The sequence below is a fragment of the Dermacentor andersoni genome, chromosome 11 (genome assembly GCF_023375885.2).
Source record: "Dermacentor andersoni chromosome 11, qqDerAnde1_hic_scaffold, whole genome shotgun sequence".
Taxonomy (NCBI): domain Eukaryota; kingdom Metazoa; phylum Arthropoda; class Arachnida; order Ixodida; family Ixodidae; genus Dermacentor; species Dermacentor andersoni.
The window spans coordinates 43,437,200-43,461,825 of record NC_092824.1 but is presented as its reverse complement, the minus strand read 5'-3'; the positions used below and the strand labels follow the sequence as shown (position 1 = coordinate 43,461,825).

Genomic DNA, 24,626 nt, shown 5'->3' with positions numbered 1-24,626 from the left:
GAATATACGGTGAGCTGTTTAAATGGTCATCTCCTGAAATGTGTAAATCCGGCAGAACAAGACTGCCGCTGAACGTTGACGTCAATGCGATTAGCGTTCAAGCAATGTGGCGACAGAAGTGATGGCCAACGCCGAAACATCTAAGCAGCCAGGCTATTTTGCCGCGTTTCTTACTGCACACATTGCGCCATCCAGTGAGGCTGCCGTAAAGCTTCCGTATGACGTGCAATCATTTCCGCAGAATGTGAGACAAATTTGGAGGACCATTTCTGCCATTGTGGAGCGGCCCATATATCCAGTGGCACATGTCAAGTTACCCAAGTTATCGTCCAACAGGTTCATTGCGAAGTGTCATACACCCACTAGCACATACGCAGTGACCCAAATTAGTATCAAAGAGCTTCACTGAATAACAGTACATACTGGTTTGCGCATGCTCAGGGCTCTAAGGAGGAGTAAGAAAGATTTATGTAAGAGCGTGACATACTCGGTGCCACGTGCCTGGTGCCGTATCTCCGGTGGCCAACGTCGGCATCGAAGGTGTTCGTTGAAACGCGCCATATCGATACACAACTTAATACGATGATTGGTTTCGAACCCTCTTCCAGCAGTGCACCAGCCCCATGTGCTACTCCTTCGACCAAGTACTGCCCAGTTTTCCAAGTCGGCGGAAAAACGGTTCGTCGTGTAAATTGAGAGTTGTGCCCCGGACAGTGAGTCGAGTTCCCTAGGAGTGCTAATTGTGATATTGGACACAATAACTAGTAATACTACAAGAATTAATAATAATAACTACAAGAATGAATGATAAAATTGTCAGAATAAGCAACAAACATTCCTAGATCAGCAAAAATCTTGCCACGAATGGAGACTTGGTGAGACGGAAATGACGAAAAAGAGAGAATGCAATAAAACGAAGAACATAAAGCACACACAGTTAGGGGGGGGGGGGGAGGGTAGGCTGCTTGTGCGCCCTCGATAGAATTTTCCGACAGCTTCTGCATTTTGAAACACTCTGCTCGGGTCTAGCCAGCTTTTCATCCCTCTAAAGACAACTGAATTTCACTTTAATGAACCGACAGCTGAACTTGCATAGTCCTGAGACTTGGGGCGCAGACAATTTTTCATCTGTAAAGAAAGATTGAATTGCGCTCAAATGAACCAAAAGCTCAAGCTGGCAAATCTTGAGACTTCAGGTCTAGCCATTTCTCTACCGCAAGGAACGATTCAATTGGACTCAAGTGAACCAAGAGATCAAGCTGCAGGGTCTTGAGACTTGAAGTGTAGTTAATTCTTTATCCGCAAGGAAATCACACTCACATGAACCAAAAACTTAAACTGGCAAGACTTTGATGTCTAGCCAATGCTTTATTCAAAGAAATATTGAATTGCACTCAAAGTCAACCAGAGGCTTAACCCAGTAATAATTAAGGCTTTGTATTGCGTCAAAATGGACCTAACATGCGACAGTGCATTCAAACATATCATGTCGCGGTCGTTTAGGCGTGCTGTCGTAAAAAAAAATACAATTCGATCTTCCCTGTCTCCAATATAATAATAAGCTATATACGGATAAATGGATAAAAACAAAGTTACGAAAGAAGATTTTTCTAGCCTAAAGAGATGTTTCGTGCACTTTGAGCCTAAATCAAACCACTCTATTGAGCAGTGCGTGAGGCTGCGAGAACAAGGGGAGGTAGACTTTTTCGGTTAGGTCACCTTGATTAAGCATTTGGTGGAGGATAGTTACGCTACAGCAACGAACCTAACTAGTCTTTGCAGCAGAGGCACCGCGTAGCGAAGCGTACAACATGGAGACAATCATATTAAGTGAGTCAGCGCTGTCGGAAATGGAGTGTTAACTACGCAAGCGATTGATTTTTTCGAAGATATTGACCATGTAAATAAGCCTAGTAATTTCAATGAACAAATGGTACGTAAACTAGGCCAGCTTCAACTACACAATTAGAACACGCGTTCTAAAGTGAATAATTACGGTTATTTAAATTGATGTTATTTAGCTAGCATTACTGGGCCACTGCTTTTTGCAAGTACAGGCATATCATAAGAAGCCAACAAACAGTCACACCTAGGACAGCATAGCGAAATTTATCGACCTCCTTAATTGAATTCAGGAAAAGATCACAAAATGGAAATTAAAGTGGATGAAAAAGCAACTGGTGGGCAGGTGAAGTACAAACCCACGTCTTCGCATTACGTGTGCGACACTCTTATCAACTGAGCTAGCGTGGCGCCCTTTTCCCATCCGGTTTCTTGTGTACTTGTGCCTGTCTACTAACACTAAGATTGGCACTGCTAGCTAGGGTGACCACTCGTGGTGTTTTCGGCGGACGTAGATCGTCCTTTCGGCGAAGACGCATGAGGCTGCTTATGTGCAGGAATCCGAATTACAGTCGCTTTGGTGAAATGTCATTTTATAGACTCAGTTTGTGCGCTCATGACGTGGCGCCACCTCCTCCTCATCTACTAACACTAAGATTGGGACTGCTTGCTAGCTAGGGCGACCACTCGTGGTATTTTCGGCGGACCTAGAACGTCCTTTCGGTGAAGACGCATGAGGCTGCTTATGTGCGGTAATCCGAATTACAGCCGCTTTGCTGAAATCTCATTTTATAGACGCATAATTTTATAACGCATAATAATAGCAAAGGGCACGTACCGATCCAAAGTAGCGAAGGTTTTCGAGGCAAGTCATGTCTTCGAAAAAGATGTCTGTCTGCTGACAAAAGCTGACCCGCTGGCGCACCTGCTCACGCTGGCTGGCAACGTTGTAGCCGCACACTGTGACTGCACCACTTGTTGGGGCCTGCATTCCTGTGGAATTCATAGAAATCGCTAAAAAATCACCGGGTTTCAAAGCTAGGACACAAAAGCTTCACTGTCTCGCAGACGGTGAAGACCTATCTCGCTGAATTCCGGGGAAACAGCAACACTAGTAAATTTATGTAAGCCTTATCTCACTGGGTATGGTTCTTAAAGCTATTCCCGTCATGCTTAGTACTGCTTCCATACCAAAGTTTCTGTATTCCCAGATAATGTCCCCATAAAAAAAAATTGGACTCACGTCCACTAAGCCCATATAAAAATTTAACGCCACATAATGTCTGCAGGTTTCCTCCTCGCGCATGCACTCACACACGCATACATGAATGCATATTATATATATATATATATATATATATATATATATATATATATATATATATAAGAAGCCAACAGACGAAGACACCAAAGATAACACAGGCGAAATTATTTTACATAATAATTTAATTAAACAAGTGAAATTCTTCGAAATGAAAGTGGATGAAAAAAAATCGTATCACAGGTGGGGCACGATCCCACGTCCTCGCATTACGCGTGCGATGCTCTACCAATTGAACTACCGCGGCGCAGTTTTCCCATCCACTTTCCGGGGTATTTATGTGTAACTATTTTCCCTCTTATCGCTAACTCATTGATCGGATTCTTAAGTACCAGGTTCTTCCGTTCCCTCCTCAAGGGAAATTCCGTATCAAGCTACAGAACAGGTATTCGGCTTGAACTCAGGAAGAGGACCTTAGTGTTGAAGCAATGAACGACAATCTTATGGGCATCATTAAGGAGTGTGCAATAGAAGTCAGTGGTAACTTCGTTAGACAGGATACCGGTAAGCTATTGCAGGAGACGAAAGATCTCATTAAGAAACGCCAATCTATGAAAGCCTCTAACCCTACAGCTAGAACATAACTGGCAGAACTTTCCAAGTTAATCAACAAGCGTAAGATAGCTGACATAAGGAAGTATGACATGGATAGAATCGAGCACGCTCTCAGGAACGGAGGAAGCCTAAAATCAGTGACGAAGAAACTAGGAATAGGCAAGAATCAGATGTGTGCGTTAAGAGACAAAGCCTGCAATATCATTACTAATATGGATAAGGTAGTTCAAGCGGCTGAGGAGTTCTACCACGATTTATACAGTGCCAGTGGCACCCACGAAGATGATGGAAGAGGGAATAGTCTAGAGGAAATTGACATCCCACAAGTAACGCCGGAAGAAATAAACAAAGCCTTGGGAGCTATGCAAAGGGGGAAGGCAGCTGGGGAGGATCAGGTTACAGCAGATTTATTCAAGGATGGTGGGGAGATTGTTCTAGAAAAACTGGCCACCTTGTATACGCAATGCCTCATGACCTCGAGAGTACCGATATCTTGGAAGAACGCCCACATAACCTTAATCCATAAAACAGCGGACGGCAAGAACTTGAAAAATTATAGACCGATCAAGTTACGGACCATTGTCTACAAAGTATTTACTAAGGTAATAGCAAATAGAATCAGGATGACCTTAGACTTCGTTCAAACAAAGGACCAGGGAGGATTTCGTAAACGCTAATCCACAACAGACAATATTCGCACTATCAATCAGATGAGAGAAAAATGTGCGGAATATAACCAACCCTTATATATAGCTTTCATTGATTACGAGGAAGCGTTTGATTCAGTCGAAACCTCAGCAGTCATGGAGGCATTGCGGAATCAGGGTGTAGACGAGCCGTATGTAAAAATACTGAAAGATATCTATAGCGGCTCCACAGCCACCGTAGTCCTCCATAAAGAAAGCAACAAAATCCCAATAAAGAAAGGCGTCAGGCAGGGAGATACGATCTCTCCGATGCTATTCACAGCGTGTTTACAGGAGGTATTCAGAGACCTGGATTGGGAAGAATTGGGGATAAGAGTTAATGGAGAATACCTTAGTAACTTGCGATTCGCTGATGATATTGCCTTGCTTAGTAACTCAGGGGACCAATTGCAATGCATGCTCACTGACCTGGACAGGCAAAGCAGAAGTGTGGGTCTAAAGATTAATCTGCAGAGAACTAAAGTAATATTTAACAGTCTCGGAAGAGAACAGCAGTTTACGATAGGTAGCGAGACACTGGATATGGTAAAGGAATACATCTACTTAGGACAGGTAGTGAACGCGCATCCGGGTCATGGGGCTGAAATAATCAGAAGAATAAGAATGGGCTGAAGTGCATTTGGTAGCCATTCTCAGATCATGAACAGCAGGTTACCATTATCCTTCAAGACAAAAGTGTATGAGATCTGTGTCTTACCAGTACTCACCTACGGGGCAGGAACCTGTAGGCTTACGAAAACGGTTCTACTTGAATTGAGCACGACGTAACGAACTATGGAAAGAAGAATGATGGGTGTTACGTTAAGAGATAAGGAGAGAGCAGATTGGGTGAGGGAATAAACGCGAGTTAATGACATCTTAGTTGAAATCAAGAAAAAGAAATGGGCATGGGCAGGGCATGTAATGAGGAGGGAACATAACCGGTGGTCATTAAGAGTTACAGACTGGATTCCAAGAGAATGAAAGCGTAGCAGGGGGCGGCAGAAAGATAGGTGGACGGATGAGATTACGAAGTTTGCAGGGCCAACATGACCTCAATTACCATATGACCGGGGTAGTTGGAGAAGAATGGGAGAGGCCTTTGCGCTGCAGTGGGCGCAGCCGGGCTGATGATGATGATGACTAGAACTAACCCTGGGATTGTTAGCCAGCGCCACCACTCACAAACTCTGGCGGCGGATGTAGAATCCCTTCAGCCGCAGGCATCACGAGGACGTAATCTTTCTGGGTGAAGGCAATAAACCCACACATGCTACCTGAAGGCAACAATGTTGCCGGATCTGATGCCAAGACGTGGGATTGTTGATACCTGATGCCAAGACGTGGGATTGTTCCCCACCTGCGGCAAGTTGTTTTGTCATCCACTTTCATTTCCATTAATTTTTCATTTCTTTATTTCAATTAGTAAGTACGATCAATTTCACCGTTGTTGTGCTTGGTTTCATTGTTTGTAGTCTTCTTATAATATATATATAGGCTTGCCCACCAGCCGAAACGTCAGGGAAATATACTGTGCTAATTCAACGTGCGTCGTACTCTTTTTTTCTTCATTTTACTGCCGGGGCCAAAGTGATTACCTCAGCCACAACTATATATATAGATATAAACATGAGGGTTCATCCAGAAATAAGGTTCACATCAGTTTTAAAAACAGACACCATTGTTTATTCTCAGAAATTTACATCATTGGCAAAATGAAACATTGCTCTATTTTTCTGCGTAATCGCCGTCATTTTCTGCGCAATTTTGCAGACGCTGCTCCACTTTCTGTATCCCAATGTCGTAGAATTAACTCCGCCGCTAACCCGTCGAGGAAGCGTTTAACCTCTTCTTTGACTTCCTCGTTGCTCCGGAGCCGTTGGCCGCTCAAATGTTACTTTACCTTGGTGAACAAGCGATAATCAGTAGGCGTGATGTCTGGACTGTACGTTGGGTGAGGCACGACAGTCCGCCCAAAGCTTGTCCACGGCATGCAAGGCAGCCTCCGCAGACGATGAACTGCAGCCCAGAGTGTCGACTGTGGCGGAGCTGGAGCCGGTGAACCCGGAGAGATTCAAGATGCGATCGCCTCGTAGCCTTTGGGCAACATCACGGCTTTGTCCCAGTCTTCAACGACTCGGCTCGCGGACATGGTCGCCGCCACGCGCACGGGTCATGAGCGCGCGCAGCCCCTGGCCCTAACGGCTCACGTTAGGCGTTCGAAAGCTTAGCGACCGCCATGCTGGGAAATATGTCACCAATTTTCTGGATGGTTTGGCACTTTACGGGACGTTTTCAGGCGTGTCGGAGGTCGAATTGCTCTAACGAGACCTGTCTGTTGCCCTTCGAGGCACCGTGGCACAGTGGCTGCACCTGCAGCCTGCGTTCCTGTGCGGGGACCAATTCATCGCGGCGTTCCTAGGGGAGTTCCTATCGGTAGACTACAACTACCGCATCCGACGCGAGCTGAACGCCCGAACGCAACACCAAGATGAGCGTCTGCCGTAATATGTTCGGGCCATGCAGGATCTGTTTCGACATCCAGCGCCATCGAATCAACTAGGGTTTCACATCCTTTGCGACGATGCCACCCTCGCTTCAGGCCATATCTTTTTGGTCAGTCGTTTTCCTCCCTTGAGAAATTTGCCGCCTTCACCCAGCAAATCACGCAGACGCTCTTTTGGGAGCCACCCTACACTCCGCCACCACCAGCCGACGTTGCCCTTGAGCCAGCCTGTACCTGTAGGGAGACAAACACGGGGACAGTACCGCTTTACTGTCCTCGTCTAGGAACTTCCGAGGCGGGCCCGGATAGAGAAGTCGGTTCTCTTGGCCCATTAGCGAAACTGTCAGGGGTGGCGGAGGCCCTGCCCGACCAGGGATGCCCACGACTACTTCCCGCCACCACCACCCCGGTCCACTCCCTGAGGTCGGGGAGCGAAGTCCTCGAAACACCGGAGGCTGCACTCGTGCCGCTTATAGGCCACAGGCACCGAGATAGTACAGGTAAGATACATACAAGGCTGGCTCATACTACAGCTGTGGTAAGCGTGGACACCGACAGCATGAGCGTCCAATGACGCCCTCGAGGCATCGTGTTTCCACACAGGCAAATGGCTACGGCCCGTAGTAGTAACGAGCTCGCCAACATCGCTCAAGGCCGAAATTACCGAGGGTGAGCAACCTCACCTTTACCTTTGCCGCATAAATCGTACTAGCTCTGCTAGGTCTTCTTCTGTACGATATATCAAGGTACATGTTGTAGGCACGGATATATCCGCGCTTCTAGATACAGGGGGCAGCACCTCTCATTGGAGATCACATTTTTCACTTGCGCCAGACACGGAAAGTGCAACTCGCACAATGTAATACGCGCTTGAGAGCTGCCAACGGAGCGACAATAACAGCACGAGCTACGGTACGTCTCAATTTCTCTCTCAAGATGAAGTTGGGGTGAATCTCAGCACAACGCGTTTAGAACATTGACCAGTGCAATCGCTGAGACCACAGCGCTAAAACTCGCCGACTTAAACAAGCCGTTTGTGCCACATACAGACGCTACCGACTATGGTCTAGGAGCTGTGTTACTACAAAAATTCGAAGATGACTTGCGCCCAGCTGCGTTCACGAGTCAAACCCTAACACCCATAGAAAAATATACACTGTAACTGAGCGCGAATTCTTTGCCATTGTATTCGCGCCTAAAAAAATTCACAAGTACTTGGACGGTCGCTCTTTGACTGTCGAAACAGGCCACATGGCGCTTGATATGTCAGAGTTCATCTAATCTAGTAGGCCGCCTCGCTCGCTGGATATTAACGATGCAAGAATGTCATTTTACCTTCGAACATCGCACTTGCGCACAAAACAAAGTTGCTGATGCGCTCTCACGTGTGCCTTTTCCCAAGCCTTCTTCCTCCCAGGAGCTACCTTCTCTCGTTGCTGCTGTCGACGCGCACCCACCATTGTGTGCCTTGGTCAGCAGGAAGCGCCTCCTCGAAGCACAACGCAATGACGGCCTCTGCCGGCGTGACCTCGCACAGATATGTGGCTCTAGCGCGCAAGCGTCTACCATCGGTGAATTCGATCCTTATGTATTCGCTGACGATGCCCTACTGCTTCGCTGCTTTCCACAAGCTGACCAGGATGACGGTAACTCCCCCTTTCGCGTACCTATCCCGAAATGTCGAAGACCAGCCTTAATTAATTCCTTGACTTAGCTTTGGCTGCAGTCACAGTTCTGCCTGCAAGACTAGCGATAGGTTATGTAAGACTGCTACTTGGCCAGGCATGCAGCAGGGTGTTTTACGATATGCACGAACGTCTTCGATTTGTCAATGAGTAAAACCGCGTGGTGGTCTTCCACCGGCCTTGATGCAGTCAGTTCTTAGTCAAAGCCCCTGGCAAATTGTCGCATGTGACATAATGGACCCTTTCCCCCGTACTCCGTGGGGCAACCGCTATTTATTAGTGGTTACCGACCACATTACGAAGTGGGTTGCACTCACCGATTTTACGGAACACTTGGCACTCTCGATGTCTTCTCGCGTTTTGGTTTCCCACGACAACTGATTACCGACAACGCCACCTACTTCACGGGTAGGTGGCGTTGTCCACCTATACATGTACATTAGGAGCAAGTGGTAGCACTCCACTTCATTCCAGATTAGAACTAGAAATCTGATTCTACATGTCTTTGCCGCCATAGATTTATCGCTCATCAACGTTCACAAAATTTTGAAGACAGTAGGTGGCCTTGTCCGAAATACAATTACTCGAAAGCAGCGACCACTACCAAAAGACGTCCCTAGCAAACGCGGAGCTAATGCAGGCCCGGCAACCCGAAAATTCCATGCTACTAAATTGAGCGTCGCGGCCGTCCTGCGCAGACGCCAGCGACTTCATCGACATACATTGGTGGCAGCGCAGACAGGCCACACGGAACAGCTACCGAGTTGGCAGGAGACGTCGCGAGGAGACGCAGCTTCGCTGTATGCTTTACCAAGTGCCAGTGCGGTGACGTCACGAAGAAGCTACCCTTCAGTTGTTAGACAAGGTGACACCAACGGCCACTTCCAGTGGTCGCACTGAATCTATAACTGCTCAAAGCTCTCGCGGCCTAATTTTCGGGTCCCTAAATTGCATTCAAAGCATGAATGTCCAACGAGGCCGAGTGTCCAATGAGACGGAAAGCCCAATGAGTCGCATGACTGGCGGGAGAATATTTCGAACAAGCATGCATGTGAAATCGCAGATTCTGACAAATTCACGGAAGGCGCCATAAAGCCCAGCAGGCTAATTATGGATGCATGGAAATTCTTTAAGTTGGTGCATCCGGTAGCGGCAGGGACATCCGGTATTTGGGAGGCTACATACAAATGCATTAATGAACGAACCATAGCGTGAATGTTCTAGAGAAGCAATGAAAAAGGAAGGAGAGGCTATCGTGTTGATACGACCGAAGGTGGCATTGCAAAGACAAGCAAGAGAATTTATGTGCCACGCAGGTGCACCAAGCGGGTTGTGGAGCAGGCTTCTTTCTTTTATTTTTTGAGGGGGGGAGGGGAGAGAGAGGGTGCATTGAACTACTTTATTTTACGCCATGGCCAGTGTTGTAGACAGTAATTTATTTCAGCTATTCTTATTTCTGTGCTACTAGGGTGAGTTCCGCTGCTTACCTGTCAGGATGCTCATCAAAGTAGTCTTGCCAGCTCCGTTGTGGCCAAGAAGCACTGTGATTCTCGTCTCGTACACTTTCAAATTAACGCCATTCAGTGCTGGCTTGTAACCATAAACCTGTTGAAAGGGCAGCAACGAAACGAAAGCTTCAATTTTTTCATACTAAACTCGCAGACAACTTTCTGTGGCCATGAAAGGAAAGCTACGAAGGTAAAGCGCACACTAGTGACAGCGATTCCCAAAGTAGTCCCGCGTTTTAATCCATGCTAGTTTAGCCTGGGGAAGAGAAACATGAATACCTTATTAGCAACAGTTAAATAAGACAGAACACACCATTGAGCGTGAAGGTTTACTTATTTTGAGGCTTCTTCCTACCCCGTCTGAGAAAACGGAAGACCGTCTCACGTGGAAGTAGCGTCAATTCAGCGTCTGTTCCGAGCAACCAAAAGCACTGCCAAACGCTGCCGGACTACTTGGCGTGGTAACATGCGCAGAAGCTCCGCCTCCCGTAGCTGTCCGCGAGTATAGGCTCCTCGAAATGTGCTTTTCAGTGGACGCTGCCACGATATCATTTCACAACGACCGAACGACAGCTGGGGAACGCTCCTGCCTCTTAAATATTCTTCCCTCTGTGTGCAGGTTAGTTTTCTTTTTCTTTTAAACACAAAATGCTTTTAGTTCCTGTTGTCGATGACCTTCAAGTGACCCTGACCCAAAACCCAGAGCCGTTATCCGGGCACGTTGCGAGAACAGAACGAGATCATGCGGGCAACCAGTGAAAACTTAAATGTGGTGTTTGGCTCCCAACCCTCAATGCAGGACAGCAGTGCGTAGGCTAGTTACTGGCCAAACAAGTTACAAAAAAAATTGCTTCCGGGTTCTTCCAAATGTTTCTTCACGCTATCACTCAAGCTCTAACTTCTAGTACGCTGAAATTTTATTTGTCGTTTCCAATAGCGACGTTCAAAAGGCAGATAAAGGGAACAATTCACTTGATTGTAATCTTTTGACGCTGAGACAGAGTTGCCTGTGCTCTTTTCAATGCCAGTGGTCCGTGAGGCGCCATCTGCTGGGAGAACGACGCAAATGTGTTATTGAAAACAGTGCTGCCCTGATTGGAAGGAACAGGGGCATTGCAGAGGGTTAGCTGAACGTGCCTTAATTTTAGTACCGGTAAAAACGCTCCAAAACTTTGGTGGGTTAGACCGCAGCAACAAAGGCAGTGTTCTATCGAAGAATGTTTTCTTGACCTGTGAAATTGCACCGTTGTAATCGATATCAATGCGGCGGTACTCAGACTACCGAAGCGCATGATTTGTGAACACTGCGCATCAAGACAGCCGCTTCTTGTTGCTGCGCAGGCGCTTTAAGAGGTATTAGAGCGACTGCTCTACTACTCCAGGTATAAACCCAGAACACGTCCGGCTCCGTAAATCTGACCGTCAAACTCAGCCAAGGCCAAACTGGGACTTAGTCGGCCACAACCGCGGCAGCTACGTACGCTGCGGCAGCGCCCATATCTTGAAAGGGATCTGCGATGTGTACAAAGTGCGCCGAGTGCTGGTAGCTTCGTATGCTCTGTGGTTTCGACGCTTAGTTCGTGTTGAAGCGAGACGCAGCATGGAGGTTCCTTCGCTCGCTCCTGCTGCCGTGCCGACTAGCGTCCGTGTGCTGTCGGGTGGTGCAATTGTAGAAGCGGCAGTTGCTGATGTCGCCGAACAGCGTCTGCGTCCTTTGCCAAATCAAGTAAAACCATGCTATCGCTCCACAAACGTGGATTAACCGCTTTCAACCACGGCAGTCTTTTGAACCAAGGTGAGCGAAGGTTTGAATTACGTTTATGCGAAGCATATTACGAGAGCTCAACCCAGCTCCTCAGGCGCGGCGGTGTCGCCTTCAATACCACGTGACACCGTGACGTCACGACAGAGGAGAAACGGGGCTCCAAGAGCAGAAGCGCTAATCAAACGCTTTGATTCAATGGACAGCAAGTCGGTTGCGTACGTGGACGCGGCAAGTGGCAAGTCGGGTGCGGCTGTCGCCTCGGTGGTCGACGGCCGAGGTGCCCCCGTATCGGCCGCCACCATTAGAAGCCGCAACTCGGAAACGGCTGAAGAAGTTGCGATAGCGCTCGCTTTCGTGGGAACGGAAGCAAATTTCATAATTAGCGATAGCAAAACGGCTATCTGGAATTTCGGAAAGGGCAGAATCTCGCCGGAAGCGGCAAGGGTTCTGGCTAGTAGACGGCTGAACAGAAAAATTAGCGTAATTTGGACCCCTGCACACACGTCCGTTCCTGGCAACGAGGCGGCCCACGAGTTAGACCGAGCTCTCTACTTCCGGGTGGCTGTGGAACCGCCCGACTGCCGGAACCTGGACGAGCGTCTGCAAAACTATACGGAGATTGTCGAAAATTATCGGCTACGCAGGAGACTGGTGCCACCACCGGATAAAAGTCTAAACAATAGAGAGGCAGTCGCATGGCGGCGCCTGCAAGCTGGGAACTTCGTAAACCCGGTCTGGGCATACCATGTTATGCATGATAGAGAAAACGATGAGTGCAAACACTGTGGGGCGAGAGGGACCCTCGATCACATAATCTGGGAATGCGCTAGCTCACCAGGGGCTAAAGCAAACATAAATTGTAGAGAGGCCTGGGAAGCCCTGCTGCGGAGCGAGGACCCTACTCCACAGCAACACGCCATCCGCCTGGCGGAAGAAGCCGCGAAGAGTCGAGACCTCTTTGCTTGCTTCTAATCGCGGAGGTTCCGGCCCCCGTCCCCAAGGCCTGTGTGCCGGGCACGGGGAGTAGCGGCCTCCTTATCCGGCGGTACAATAAAGTTGCTATCATCATCAAACGGGGCTCCAACTCGCGCCGTCGCTCGCGCCGTCGCGGCGGTATATAAGCAGCTGCGCTTGCCTCTGCTAGACACTCACGAGGTGAGATGCCTCCTGGAGACAGAGCTGCTCGTTGGAATGAGAAGCGAAGGTTGCTTTTTTTAGGTGGCTTTGGCTTACTCTTGCAAGATGGGCTGGGTGGGAATCGAACCAGGGTCTCCGGAGTGTGAGACGGAGACGCTACCACTGAGCCACGAGTACGATGCTTCGAAGCGGTACAAAAGCGCCTCTAGTGAATGCGGTGTTGCCTTAGAAACAGAGCGTGCGTCGCTTGCTCAGGCGCACATTTCGTTGCCGCGCCGAACGCTGCGTTGCTCGACGCTCACCGCGTCCAATGCGGGGCGCGTAGTCGCTGCGCCGTAGCCCATTGTCTTACACCCCTTGGCGGGTCGACGGGAACGCTGTCGCGTTCCACTCTTGAAGGCGAAGCAGAGTAACGCATGAGTTGTTTCTTCGTCTAGCTGAACCAAATATAGCCAAGCAACAACAGTTCACCAGGCTAAACAGTGGTTCAACAACTAAAATAAAGGCTAGTATGCTTCGCATCCTGGGCTTAACCTTAGCTAAGCCACAGCCAGTTTTTTTTTCGGTACATAACAATCGATTAAATATGGAATCTTGTGCTTGTATACAAATTCTAGTAATCAACAGCTCGTTCATCAAAGTTCGCGAAGTGTTCTGGGGAAAATGCATATAGCTCATTTGTCACGGAATCAAAGAAGTAAGCTTTGAAGTAGTTTAGAATAAAGTTTATAACATTTCTTAATTAAACCATGCGCCCGCAATGTGAAATGAAGTTATCGCGTGATTGCTTACTCCTGGCAATTATGTTTGTGGCGAGGCAAGGCCAGGTGTAGTGGTAACAACAAGGTTGCTCGCAACTGTTGGGCTAAGACGTGTAAGGCATATGAACAAGCTGTGTGAGGTTAAATTCATGACAAAGATGCGAAAATTCAGCACACCCTGCCGTACTGTGCTCAACAGTTATCGAATCACTGGCCCATAAAACATGAAAGTTGGAATACCCCCAAAACAAATAATAGCATGTTAGGGTGTCTCATAATTATCTGGCTAATTACATCGTGAAGCTCACTACAGAAAGAAGGAGCAGATGTGCGTCGATAACAAGCGCGCAAGACCATTTCACGACTAGACGTAATCACCCAGATACAATCAATTTCCAAGCATGCAGCAACTGGAATGGTATGAGGAACTGGTGCATTACTAATAGCAATCAACTCCGCCACCCGAACGAACATCACGATTATACCTGTACGTGTTGTAAGTCTTTTCGCAATCGAATATTTACCTGCCTTTCACCGCAGCCGATAACCAAGTTTCTGCGAAAATAACAACGTCGGCTGAGCAAGAATCAATCATGGACGATAGTGTCGCACGCTTCTTTAACATACTACGCGTATTTGTAAAGAAAATAGATGTTTTGTTTCCTTTCCGTTGAACCTCAGATAGTTATGAAGAATGTGGACGAGAGTTATATACAGTCATGGCGCTGCTGTCATGCATACATTCATTTCGTAGGTATGGGTGGTCTCAGGTGTTCATGCTCTGGCAAGTGCAGTTCGCAAACACGTACGGCGGCGACGCAGTACACATAGGACATTTTATTAATTATAAGCCTATTAGCGGGACGGGAACAGGTATGGCCGCTAGCTATAGCGTACGCATTTTTTTTTCTTGATTGACGTGTAGCCCTACAGATGTCTACACGTAAATAGGCACTAGCATTCTTTAGTTTCAACTTTTTTACGACGGGACGCTCTCTTTGACCTTCAAGGACGAAATTTTAGCTTTTATTAGAAGGGTTTTACTTGCTACGAAGGATCCCAATTTGTGCGCTCGACAGTCTGCATGGTCCTTTAGATCCATGCCAAAATTCCGCGACAAGAGATCACGAACGCGGGCTTTGGACTGTCGCCATGCTGCCGTTGGGGGGGGGGGGGGTGACACCCCGTAGAATAGCAGGTTGTCACGTCTCGATCTGTCCTCGAGATCGTCAAGGAGGGAATTCAGCGCCACGTATTCGATTTTCACCGCTTCCGAAACCGCAGCGGAAACTTCCACAGAGACCTGTTCGGATACTGCGGCCGCAGCAGTCTCCGAGACCATTGTCGAAACCGCCTTTGCCTCTGCCTCGGAGACTGCGCTGGTAATTACATCCGAAACAGCCTTTGAAACTGCCTACCAGACTAGATTTTGGATGTCTGCTGAGGTAGGAACGCCTCGAAACGATTCAACAGACGATTCCACTGCAGTAATTCGAGCTGTTAGGTCAAACGCAGTATTTGCAATCACGTCTTGATTTTTTAAGTCACCAAGAAGATCAATTACCACGGTATTACGGGCGTCAGATCTTGTATTAAGAGTTCCTGGGACTTCAAGTAATCCAGTGTGCCGTTTTTCGGGGTCTTCGGGAGGCGACCCGGGGTCAGTCTCAACGTCTCCGCTGAGCAGGAGCGTTTTCTCGACTAATGCGCGCAGATCACAAACTGCGAGCCTGCTTGCAAAGAAATCTTTCTCCTGCACCACTCATGTCCTACCTTGGTCAGATTGTCGGTGGCGATTACAGCCTTGTTGCCAGGCGGTATTTCCTCAAATCGCTGGGCGTCTTGATTGACCGTCATTGTTTCGGTTTCGGCTACAGCGCCTTCGCTTTTCCAATAGCTGGGCTGTAAACGTGAAGCACACGACAGGTACATAGCTCATCATCATCATCATCATCATCATCATCATCATCATCATCATCAGCCTAGTTACGCCCACTGCAGTGCAAAGGCCTCTCCCATACTTCTCCAACTACCCCGGTCATGTACTAATTCTGGCCATGTTGTCCCTGCAAACGTCTTAATGTCATCCGCCCACCTAACTTTCTGCCGCCCCCTACTACGCTTCCCTTCCCTTGGAATCCAGTCCGTAACCCTTAATGACCATCGGTTATCTTCCCTCCTCATTACATGTCCGGCCCATGCCCATTTCTTTTTCTTAATTTCAACTAAGATGTCATTTACCCGCATTTGTTCCCTCACCCAATCTGCTCTTTTCTTATCCCTTAACGTTACACCTATCATTCTTCTTTCCATAGCTCGTTGCGTCGTCCTCAATTTCAGCAGAACCCTTTTCGTAAGCCTCCAGGTTTCTGCCCCGTACGTGAGTACTGGTAAGACACAGCTGTTATACACATTCTTCCTGAGGGATAGCGGCAACCTGCCGTTCATGATTTGAGAATGCCTGCCAAACGCACCCCAGCCCATTCTTATTCTTCTGGTTATTTCAGTCTCATGATCCGGGTCCGTGTTCACTACCTGCCCTAAGTAGATGTATTCCCTTACCACTTCCAGTGCCTCGCTACCTATCGTAAACTGCTGTTCTCTTCTGATACTGTTAAACATTACTTTAGTTTTCTGTAGATTAATTTTCAGACCCACCCATCTGCTTTGCCTCTCCAGGTCAGTGAGCATGCATTGCAATTGGTCTCCTGAGTTACTAAGCAAGGCAATATCATCAGCGAAACGCAAGTTGCTAAGGTATTCTCCATCAACTTTTATCCCCAATTCTTCCCACTCCAGGTCTCTGAATACCTCCTGTAAACATGCTGTGAATAGCATTGGAGATATTGTATCTCCCTGTCTGACGCCTTTCTTTAATGGGATTTTGTTGCTCATGCAATTTCAAATAGAAATAACTCTAACCCACTTGGAACATTATTTAAAAAAAGACAATTGGCTCAAATTTAATTCGGCCATCGTGTGTTCGCAAGTTTTTGAACGAATGATCCAAAAGAGGAAATTAATGCGGTAAAAGTGTTCAATAAGCTGTTATAGTGACTGAACATATTGACTTCGATCAGTGGCACAAAGGCCACAACCCTCATGGGCGCTCGTCAAATCGTCAAAAGGGTGACCGGCCCGGGCACGGCGCAAGTTGCTTTCCCTGCAGGACAGGGCACCACCGTCACTGTCGTCCCATAGGGGACTAGTGCCGCAGTCGGGTGAATTTCCAACGTGTCAAAACTTTTCGTAACTTAAGCGCGAAAGATGGGGCACTGGCAGGAGGCTGAATAATTCGAAGCGACCTGTTTTCGCATTAGCACGAAACTACCTTTCTTGCCATGGTGTTTCGCCGAAACTTTCCAGGGGATTCTAATTGAGCAATTATTAGAGTTGACCGACGTCGAATTACCTGGGGTGAATTGTGTACAATCTAATTCCGAGCTCTGTCCTACTTCTGTCATTCTACAAACCAATACGCCCATGTTAAACTTGCCGCACATTTTTCCTTATTTTTCTCTGACACTCTCTCCAAACTGTCATAAGACGCCAACAAGCACTGACACCAAAGACAACTTAGGGGAAATTACTCGTGCTTAATAAATGAAATAAAGAAACGATAAATTTATGGAAAACGAAAGTGGATGAAAAAGCAACTTGCCGCAGGTGGGGAAGGATCCCACAACCATCGCATGGCTGTCGCATGGTTGTGGATGCAAAGGTTCTGGGATAGTTCCCCACCTGCGGCAAGTGGTTTTTTTTTCATTCGCTTTCATTTCCATTTATTTATCATTTCTTTATTTCATTACCTAGCACAAGTAATTTCCCCTATCTTGTCCTTGGTATCAGTGTTTGTTGACTTCTTATGCTATGACTAATAAAAATCGGACCCCGGGTTTACCCCCTGTCTTCTCGGCTCTCCGTACTATGACCTTCCCCTGCAATCTCCCTGCCACCCGGTCGCGTTAAGTAAAAACTAATAAATACATTAATAATTGTTTCACATCAGTACGTGTAATGCTGTTGGAAGCCAATTGAACTGGGTCGTTTCTAAACGAGCAGCAAGTAAAACATTGCATTAGGCAGTGAATAAAAAGCGGGCACATCAAGTTACTTGGCAGTAATATCTAATGGACGCTTTCCAATGGTAAGCAGACTGCAGGGTCTGTAGTCATGTCAACGTGGCAGCATTAGTCACACGTTCCTAAATATTCGTCGCTGGCTTCGCGAGTCAAAAATGGAACGGGGATATTCAGGACGTATTGAAAACACGAGGGGCGCGCTTAGCCTTCCTTTCCAACCTCACTGCACTTCCGCAATCCTTGCAGCTACATCTTAAATATAAGCACTTAAGGCACGTCTACATGTGCTCCAAGGAACGTATCCCCAGCAGTCAACAGTCACAATGTGTTCCCCATGGAAATTCATTGGAATTAAATTTACCCTCAGTTTTCACTTGAATGGCTGTTCTCGGCTTTGGAAGCGATCTGAAGCGAACGATTGCGTGTCATTTGCTTGTAATTGTCACTGAGTTTAGATTGCATCCTATTGAAAGCAGAACGCAATTTGGAAACAGAAAGACGCTGCGGCAGCATCCTCGCCTCAAGGTTACTATTTTGTCAGGTTCCGAAACAAACTTTGCGTTCCAGCTTCCTCGCTCTGTCGCCTTAGATACAGTTTCGCATAGTTGTTCAAAGAAAAAGAAATGAATGTTTACGTGCGTTAAAATGATTGTCAAAGTACGCAATGATCTGTACCATAAGGCAGAACATCGGGCTTTGTCGATTATCGGTGCTCCAGGGAAGAACTTTCGAGAGGTACCATGCCATGAACGCCATGACAACATCGCAGATAACCATGAATGCCCAAAGTTCCCCAATCGTGACATTATCTTTGCCGAGCACTCTCCTGGTCACGAGGGACCATGATGCGCCTCCTGCAATATCCAAAGTTTTAAAAATAATTAGCTCTTTTTCGAACTATGCAGACGCGCAGGTAATGTTTCATGCTTTAATGCATCCCTCTGCTGCATGTGGACTTTTCTTTTTTTTTTAAAGAGCCCTGTTCTCTCTACCCTGCTCATGAGCACTGTAACATCTTTTATGACGTATATCCGCATCTGTCACTTTACGACAGATTTGTTGCTTATCTCATCTGAACGGAGGAGCGAATATGCGTACACTTCGAATAATAAATTCTCGAATCGAACATGAATCGAATAGCGGAAACTATTCCATACGCATCTGAAACTTCCATTATTCGTATACGACTACTAACTTCATGTAGGAAGAACTGAATGGAATTCTGGGGTTTTACATACCAAAAACAGTATTTAATTATGAGGGACACAGTAGTTAGAGACTCCGAATTAATTTTCACCACCAGGGGATCTTTAACGCGCCCCCACTGCAGGGGACAGCGGCGCATTTGCATTTCTCCCCCATCGAAATGCGGCCACCGCAGCCGGGATTGGATCCCGCGACCTGTTGCTTAGCAACGCAACCCCACAGCCGCTAAGCCACCGCGGCAGGTCATTTAAAAAGAAGCTTTAGCTCTGAAGATTTTATTTAAATAAACGGGAATGGAAAATTTTTTACAACCTTATGGAGAGGAAGGTTTATTGCGAACTCTTTTGTATTTAACAATGCTGTTAATTCCTCACTCAGTTTCTCATTTATTTAATTTTTACAAATACCATCAATTCCTAAAGCGGCATAATGGGAGTGGCGACTCAGACTCTAACATGTAAATACACAGATTGTAAACCTAAAGTAAAGTTAAAAGTAAAGCAGAGTGCATGTCATCAAAATGCCAGGGCTGAGGCTTTTGCACTAGGAGGAAGATCGAAACCAACGGTTCACCGATAGCTTTTTGCGAATACTTTCACAGCATAGAACTGAGGCTATACAAACCTTCATAGTCTCGGGCGATGCAGAAAATCCTCAGTAAAGAGTAAAGAGCACTGGTCGGCATAAGACATGCGAGAAGCTTGTCCGTTTTTGAGCATATGAAATACTTGGGCAATGGCACAGCCCAAGCCACGTCTGAGATCTGTGATGGAACCACTAATACTAACAGAATAGCGATGATTAACGCCATCCAACCTGTAAACAATGCAATGAGTAATTGTCGTACTTCTATTAGCGCGAGGCCAATGGTTACACTACAAATATGCAAGTCCCTCCTTGAATAAAAATGCCCTGAACGCCAATTTTAAAATTTATGTTATAACAACGTCTGTACACGCGCAAGCTAAATTTTCCATACTACGGCATCACACTATGAAAGATTTATCAAACGCAGCTTCGTAACATGAGAATTTAGGTAAAATACATTAGTCTAACACACATACATAGGATGTAGAACTTCCTTTCAACCCACATGCACCAGCTGCGAAGAAAGAAAATTTGACAGCGCACTATTGGTATTGAGACTTTTACCAACGACTGCACATTTAAACTGTATCCCAGACTTCAGAAACCATACACGTTAGCGATGAACTCGTCATTCCTATAAGTGTGCCGCGGGATAACAATGGGTCGCATTCGCCGCATACTGCACGGACAACGAATTGCTTCAAGAATCTTTAATATTGTGCTAACCTCGCACTCAATCAAGTCAAGTCAAATATACTGCAACGGGGGTGTTCGCCTAGCAGCACTAGTTCTAGGTTGCAGCGGTAGGCTTAAACAGGTCGGCGCTATATCGAAACGGGGAAGCAAGCACTCCTCGTCGTCTTCTTCTCATTCACTAGCACCATGCCCACTGCACAGTGCCTTCAGTCCAATACTTTTATATTCCAGAAGCAACTGAGTTGACTCTATCTCACGCTCTGCCTGAACGACGTTTTGAAAGCATCCCTTCTTTTTAATTTCTTTAATAGTAGCAATTAGTTATTTATTTAAAAACAAAGAGTAGCTTTTTCTAGTGACCAAGAAATCAGTCATTGAATTCGAAGAAAATGACCGTGTGGTCTATGTGCTTTCCGCTGCTCTTCCGATACTGTGTTTCATATTGCCCCGCGTTTGCAATCAAAGCCTGCCCAAAGGGGCAAGTGCAAAGGCAATGATTCTGCTCAAAATGCATATCGAATGCTGCACACTCAAACATCGTTCCTGCCCGTCAGATCCACTGTCGTTGGGAATTTTCAGAGGTGGTGAAGTGTGATGGTGCCTTTAATGCTGGAAACATACTTGGCGCAGGTCATTCAGGGGGAGACTGGAGACAACACTGTTGACAACACTTTGTATTCCTTGCGTCTGCTTCTTTCCTCTGACGCTGTCCTGAGAAATCTAAGGTTCAGTATCCCTGTCCCCGAGTATGTCGCACCGCACATTCACATTCCGGTGAACCTGGCGATTCCGTTGCCGCAGCCACAATGTTATATTTTGTTACCGATAATGGGCGTTGTGAACACTCATGGTGCCATTCCGGCAAAACCGAAACTCCTCTGACCAGATTACTCTTTTGTAAGAACTCCATTTCATCATCAATTTTGATGCGGTCCAAATTGTAGAAGTCAACCCGCTTTTCAAGATCTACCTCACTTAAATCCTGGTGAAGGCAAACAGGGTATAGATGGAACCTATGCTTTCTCATCACATTTGCGACTGTTCCGAATCTGCACCCGCACTCGTCGGCAATTTTTTGGATGCTGAGTTCTGGCACGAGCGTTACGTACGAGAGTACGCCTATTTTGAGGACTTCATCGATCTTTTTTCTAGTCTATTTCTAATGGTGGTATGATCCTGTTGTGCGGAAGCGCTGAAACATGTTTGTGAAGGCTGGCCTACTTTGAAGGGGACTCTATAAGTGGCAAGTCGCGTGCAGCTAACAAAGTCTTGCCATTCGTCGCAGTCATTGCAAGTACCGCGTCTATTTTTTTTTTTTTTTTTCAGTAGAATACCTCGTCCGGGTCGAAGCAGCCATGTCAGCACAATGGGTCTCAAAGTGGTTGTTCAAGCGAAGCTCGTATTGGCTCAAAAGTCTCGGTGGTAGTGTAGTCACGCAAAAAAAAAACTTGCTTGAGAAAGCGCATACAATAGGACGGTTTGATTGGTTGCGCACTCACGCCACGCGCGCAACCAATCAGAGCCATCGTGCTTCCGCCGGGGAGGGAAAGGACAGGAAATGGTTTCACGCGCACTGCCCCCCCCCCCCCCTCCGCTGGCTTCATTTCCGTTCACTTCAGTCTCAGAAAACGGATGTGATCGCCACTTCTACTGCGTTCCCCGGAGAAACAGGCATTCTTCGACGAGCGGCGGCGAGAACTCGCACGTGAAAGGGATCGCCGTGGGCACGACGATCGAGCCGTTAGAGCCGCCCGGGCCCAGAAATTCCGACAGAAACGACAAGATCCCGAGATGAGGGAGCGGGAGGCCGAAGCGATCCGGCACTGTTACCTGTGGATTACTTAACCGCGGCGAAGGTCAGGTGAATGCCGGACAAGCTTCGCTTACCTCATCTTCAGAGTTGGTCATTTTTTATTGTATTTCAAGAGATGCCGCTATGGCGTAGGCAGTATTGTAGATGGCTGCGAATCTAACATGGTGACAAAATCGTGGTGCGATGTCAAGTCGCACAAAAACATGCCAAGAACTTATCTTCCATTATCGCCCTTATCAGCATAATTCATAGTGTGCAAGCCACATCGCGCAGTGGTTCCTTCACTTCGCCAGCCGAGAGTGAAAGAGGAACAGATATAATCGTTACCTATGCATCCACCCCATTGTCAGACTAAACGCCGCACTCAACAGCCGCGACACATAAGGGAGCAGCTTTGCGCCGATGCTCACTGTCTTGCATGCGTACGCATGCAAACAGAAATGAGAACATCCAACTGGATGTCTCGCAACACAAGCATGCTAGAATAATTCTGGCAAGTGTAGCTGTGTGGAAAGACGAGTGCTTCTAACTATTCAATACAAACAGGCCCGCTTACTGCAGCTACCAAAAAGTTCCTTATTCAATCTTACTTTTTCCGCCGGCTGACAGCGATAATTATCTTCGCACCTGGTGTCCCCCTGGCCACATGGAGAGGTGGACTTCATGCATCTCCCAGCGCCTAGTCCTAAAAGAAAACTGGGAAATTTAATTTTGATCACCCCGTATGTTGTGATGGCAGTGTCAATACGCCAATCAGGAGGGTAGGCAGGCACTCGCAATAGATAACTGTTTGTCAATCACTTCACGTAAGGACCAAAACCCTTACGTTTAGCACGCTCTCGCACGTGTATGTGAGTAAGACAGGTTGGCGCTGCCATAGGGTAGAGCAAGCGCAGTTAGATCACGTGTTTTCTTTTTTCTCCTACTGTGCAACTACTCGGTTAATGTTCACCGTGCGTGTCGGTCCTCGTTATTCTACTTCTGCGCATGTCTTGTATGTTTACGTGGCGTTAGCATGAGACCGGTAGTCGTCATCATCGTGAGCCTGTTTTTATGTCCACTGCACAACGAGACACCCTCCTTCCGATTTCCAATTAACCCAATCTTGAGCTAGCCGATTCCAACTTGTGCCCGCAGATTTGCTAATTTCATCACCCCAAATACTTTACCGCCATCCTCGACTTCACTTCCCTTGGCGTTCCCTAACTTTAATGGTCCACCGCTTATCTGCCCTAAGCATTACGTGGCCTGCCCAGTTCCATTTTTTTTTCTCTTATTGTCAATTTCAACATCGGCTATCGTCGTTTACTCTCTGATTCACACTGCTATCTTGTCTCTAAACGTTATGCCTGGCATTTTTCGTTCCATTGCTCCTTGTGCTGTCCTTAAGGCCTTTTCAAACGTCTTATTGCGCCACATATTAGCTCCGCAGGAACGCAATAATTTTATGCCATTATTTTATACGACAATAGTAATCTCCCAGTCACAATTTGGTAATGCCTGCCGTGTGCACTCCAACTAATTTTTTATTCTTCTCTTAATTTCGTTCTCATGATCAGTGTCCCCAGTATGTAATTGACTTGCACATACTCGGAGGATGATTGACAATAATGAACTGTTGTTGACTTGCCAGGCTATTTAATGCTGCATTTTATCTTCAGAATTTTCATTTCCAGTGATACTCGAAATTTAATTTTCAGCGATACTCTCACATTTTCTCGGTTAAGGTCCTCAGTACTTCTTTGAATTCACCCCTGTGTTGCTGCACAGGAATAATATCATCTGCGAACCCAAAGTTGTTAAGTATGCACCACTGATACTTATTTCTAAGCCTTCCCAGTCTAACAGCTTTAATACATATAAGGATGCAGTGAATACGATTGGAGAGGTTGTTGTGCAATGTTACCTGAACCCTTTCCTTGTATGAAATGTCCTACTTTTCTTGTGCATTTGCGAGCTAACTGCGAAATGCTTGAAGAAATTTAATTCCAAATATATTCACGTATGTCTCCTGGCCTCCTTGATTAATACCTCCATGACTGCTTATATCCCTCCTCAATAAATGCTCTTTCATTATTTGCGAAAGCCCTGTGAAGGTTTGGATTGCGCTCCACAACTTTCTCAATTATCTGATTTATGATATCGGCGTGATTCATTGTAGAATATGCTTTCCGGAAACCAGTGGTTTATACAATATACAATAAACCAGTGCTCTTGGTTTATTGAAGTCAATTGTTGACCTCATTCTACTGAACCGGTATTGAACGATGAAATGCAAATTCTGCAGTTTTTCAGGCCAATACTTAGATCTGATTATGAGGGACGCCGCAGTTACTTCGACCACCTGAGGCTTGTTAGTACGCACAGAAGGCGTCGACCGAACATCGATCAGACAAGCGGTGTACTTGGGTGCCCCACCTTTCGGGTTACAGTGATTCACGTTTATTTCTGTTCCAAGCGAACTAACCGAAACAA

General features: G+C 46.7%; 1 protein-coding gene across 1 annotated transcript in view; it reads right to left on the bottom strand.

Moving 5' to 3' along the window:
• The window catches only part of LOC140213980 (phospholipid-transporting ATPase ABCA3-like), a 135,115-nt gene extending 119,492 nt beyond the window's left edge, over nt 1-15,623 (bottom strand). The window contains exons 1-3 of the mRNA XM_072285182.1: nt 15,540-15,623; nt 10,083-10,200; nt 2,681-2,835 (exon numbers count right to left, since the gene is read on the bottom strand). Of these exons, the coding sequence (XP_072141283.1) occupies nt 2,681-2,835; nt 10,083-10,200; nt 15,540-15,623 (357 nt within the window). The remainder of the gene's footprint in view (nt 1-2,680; nt 2,836-10,082; nt 10,201-15,539) is intronic.
• Nucleotides 15,624-24,626: the final 9,003 nt, after the last annotated feature.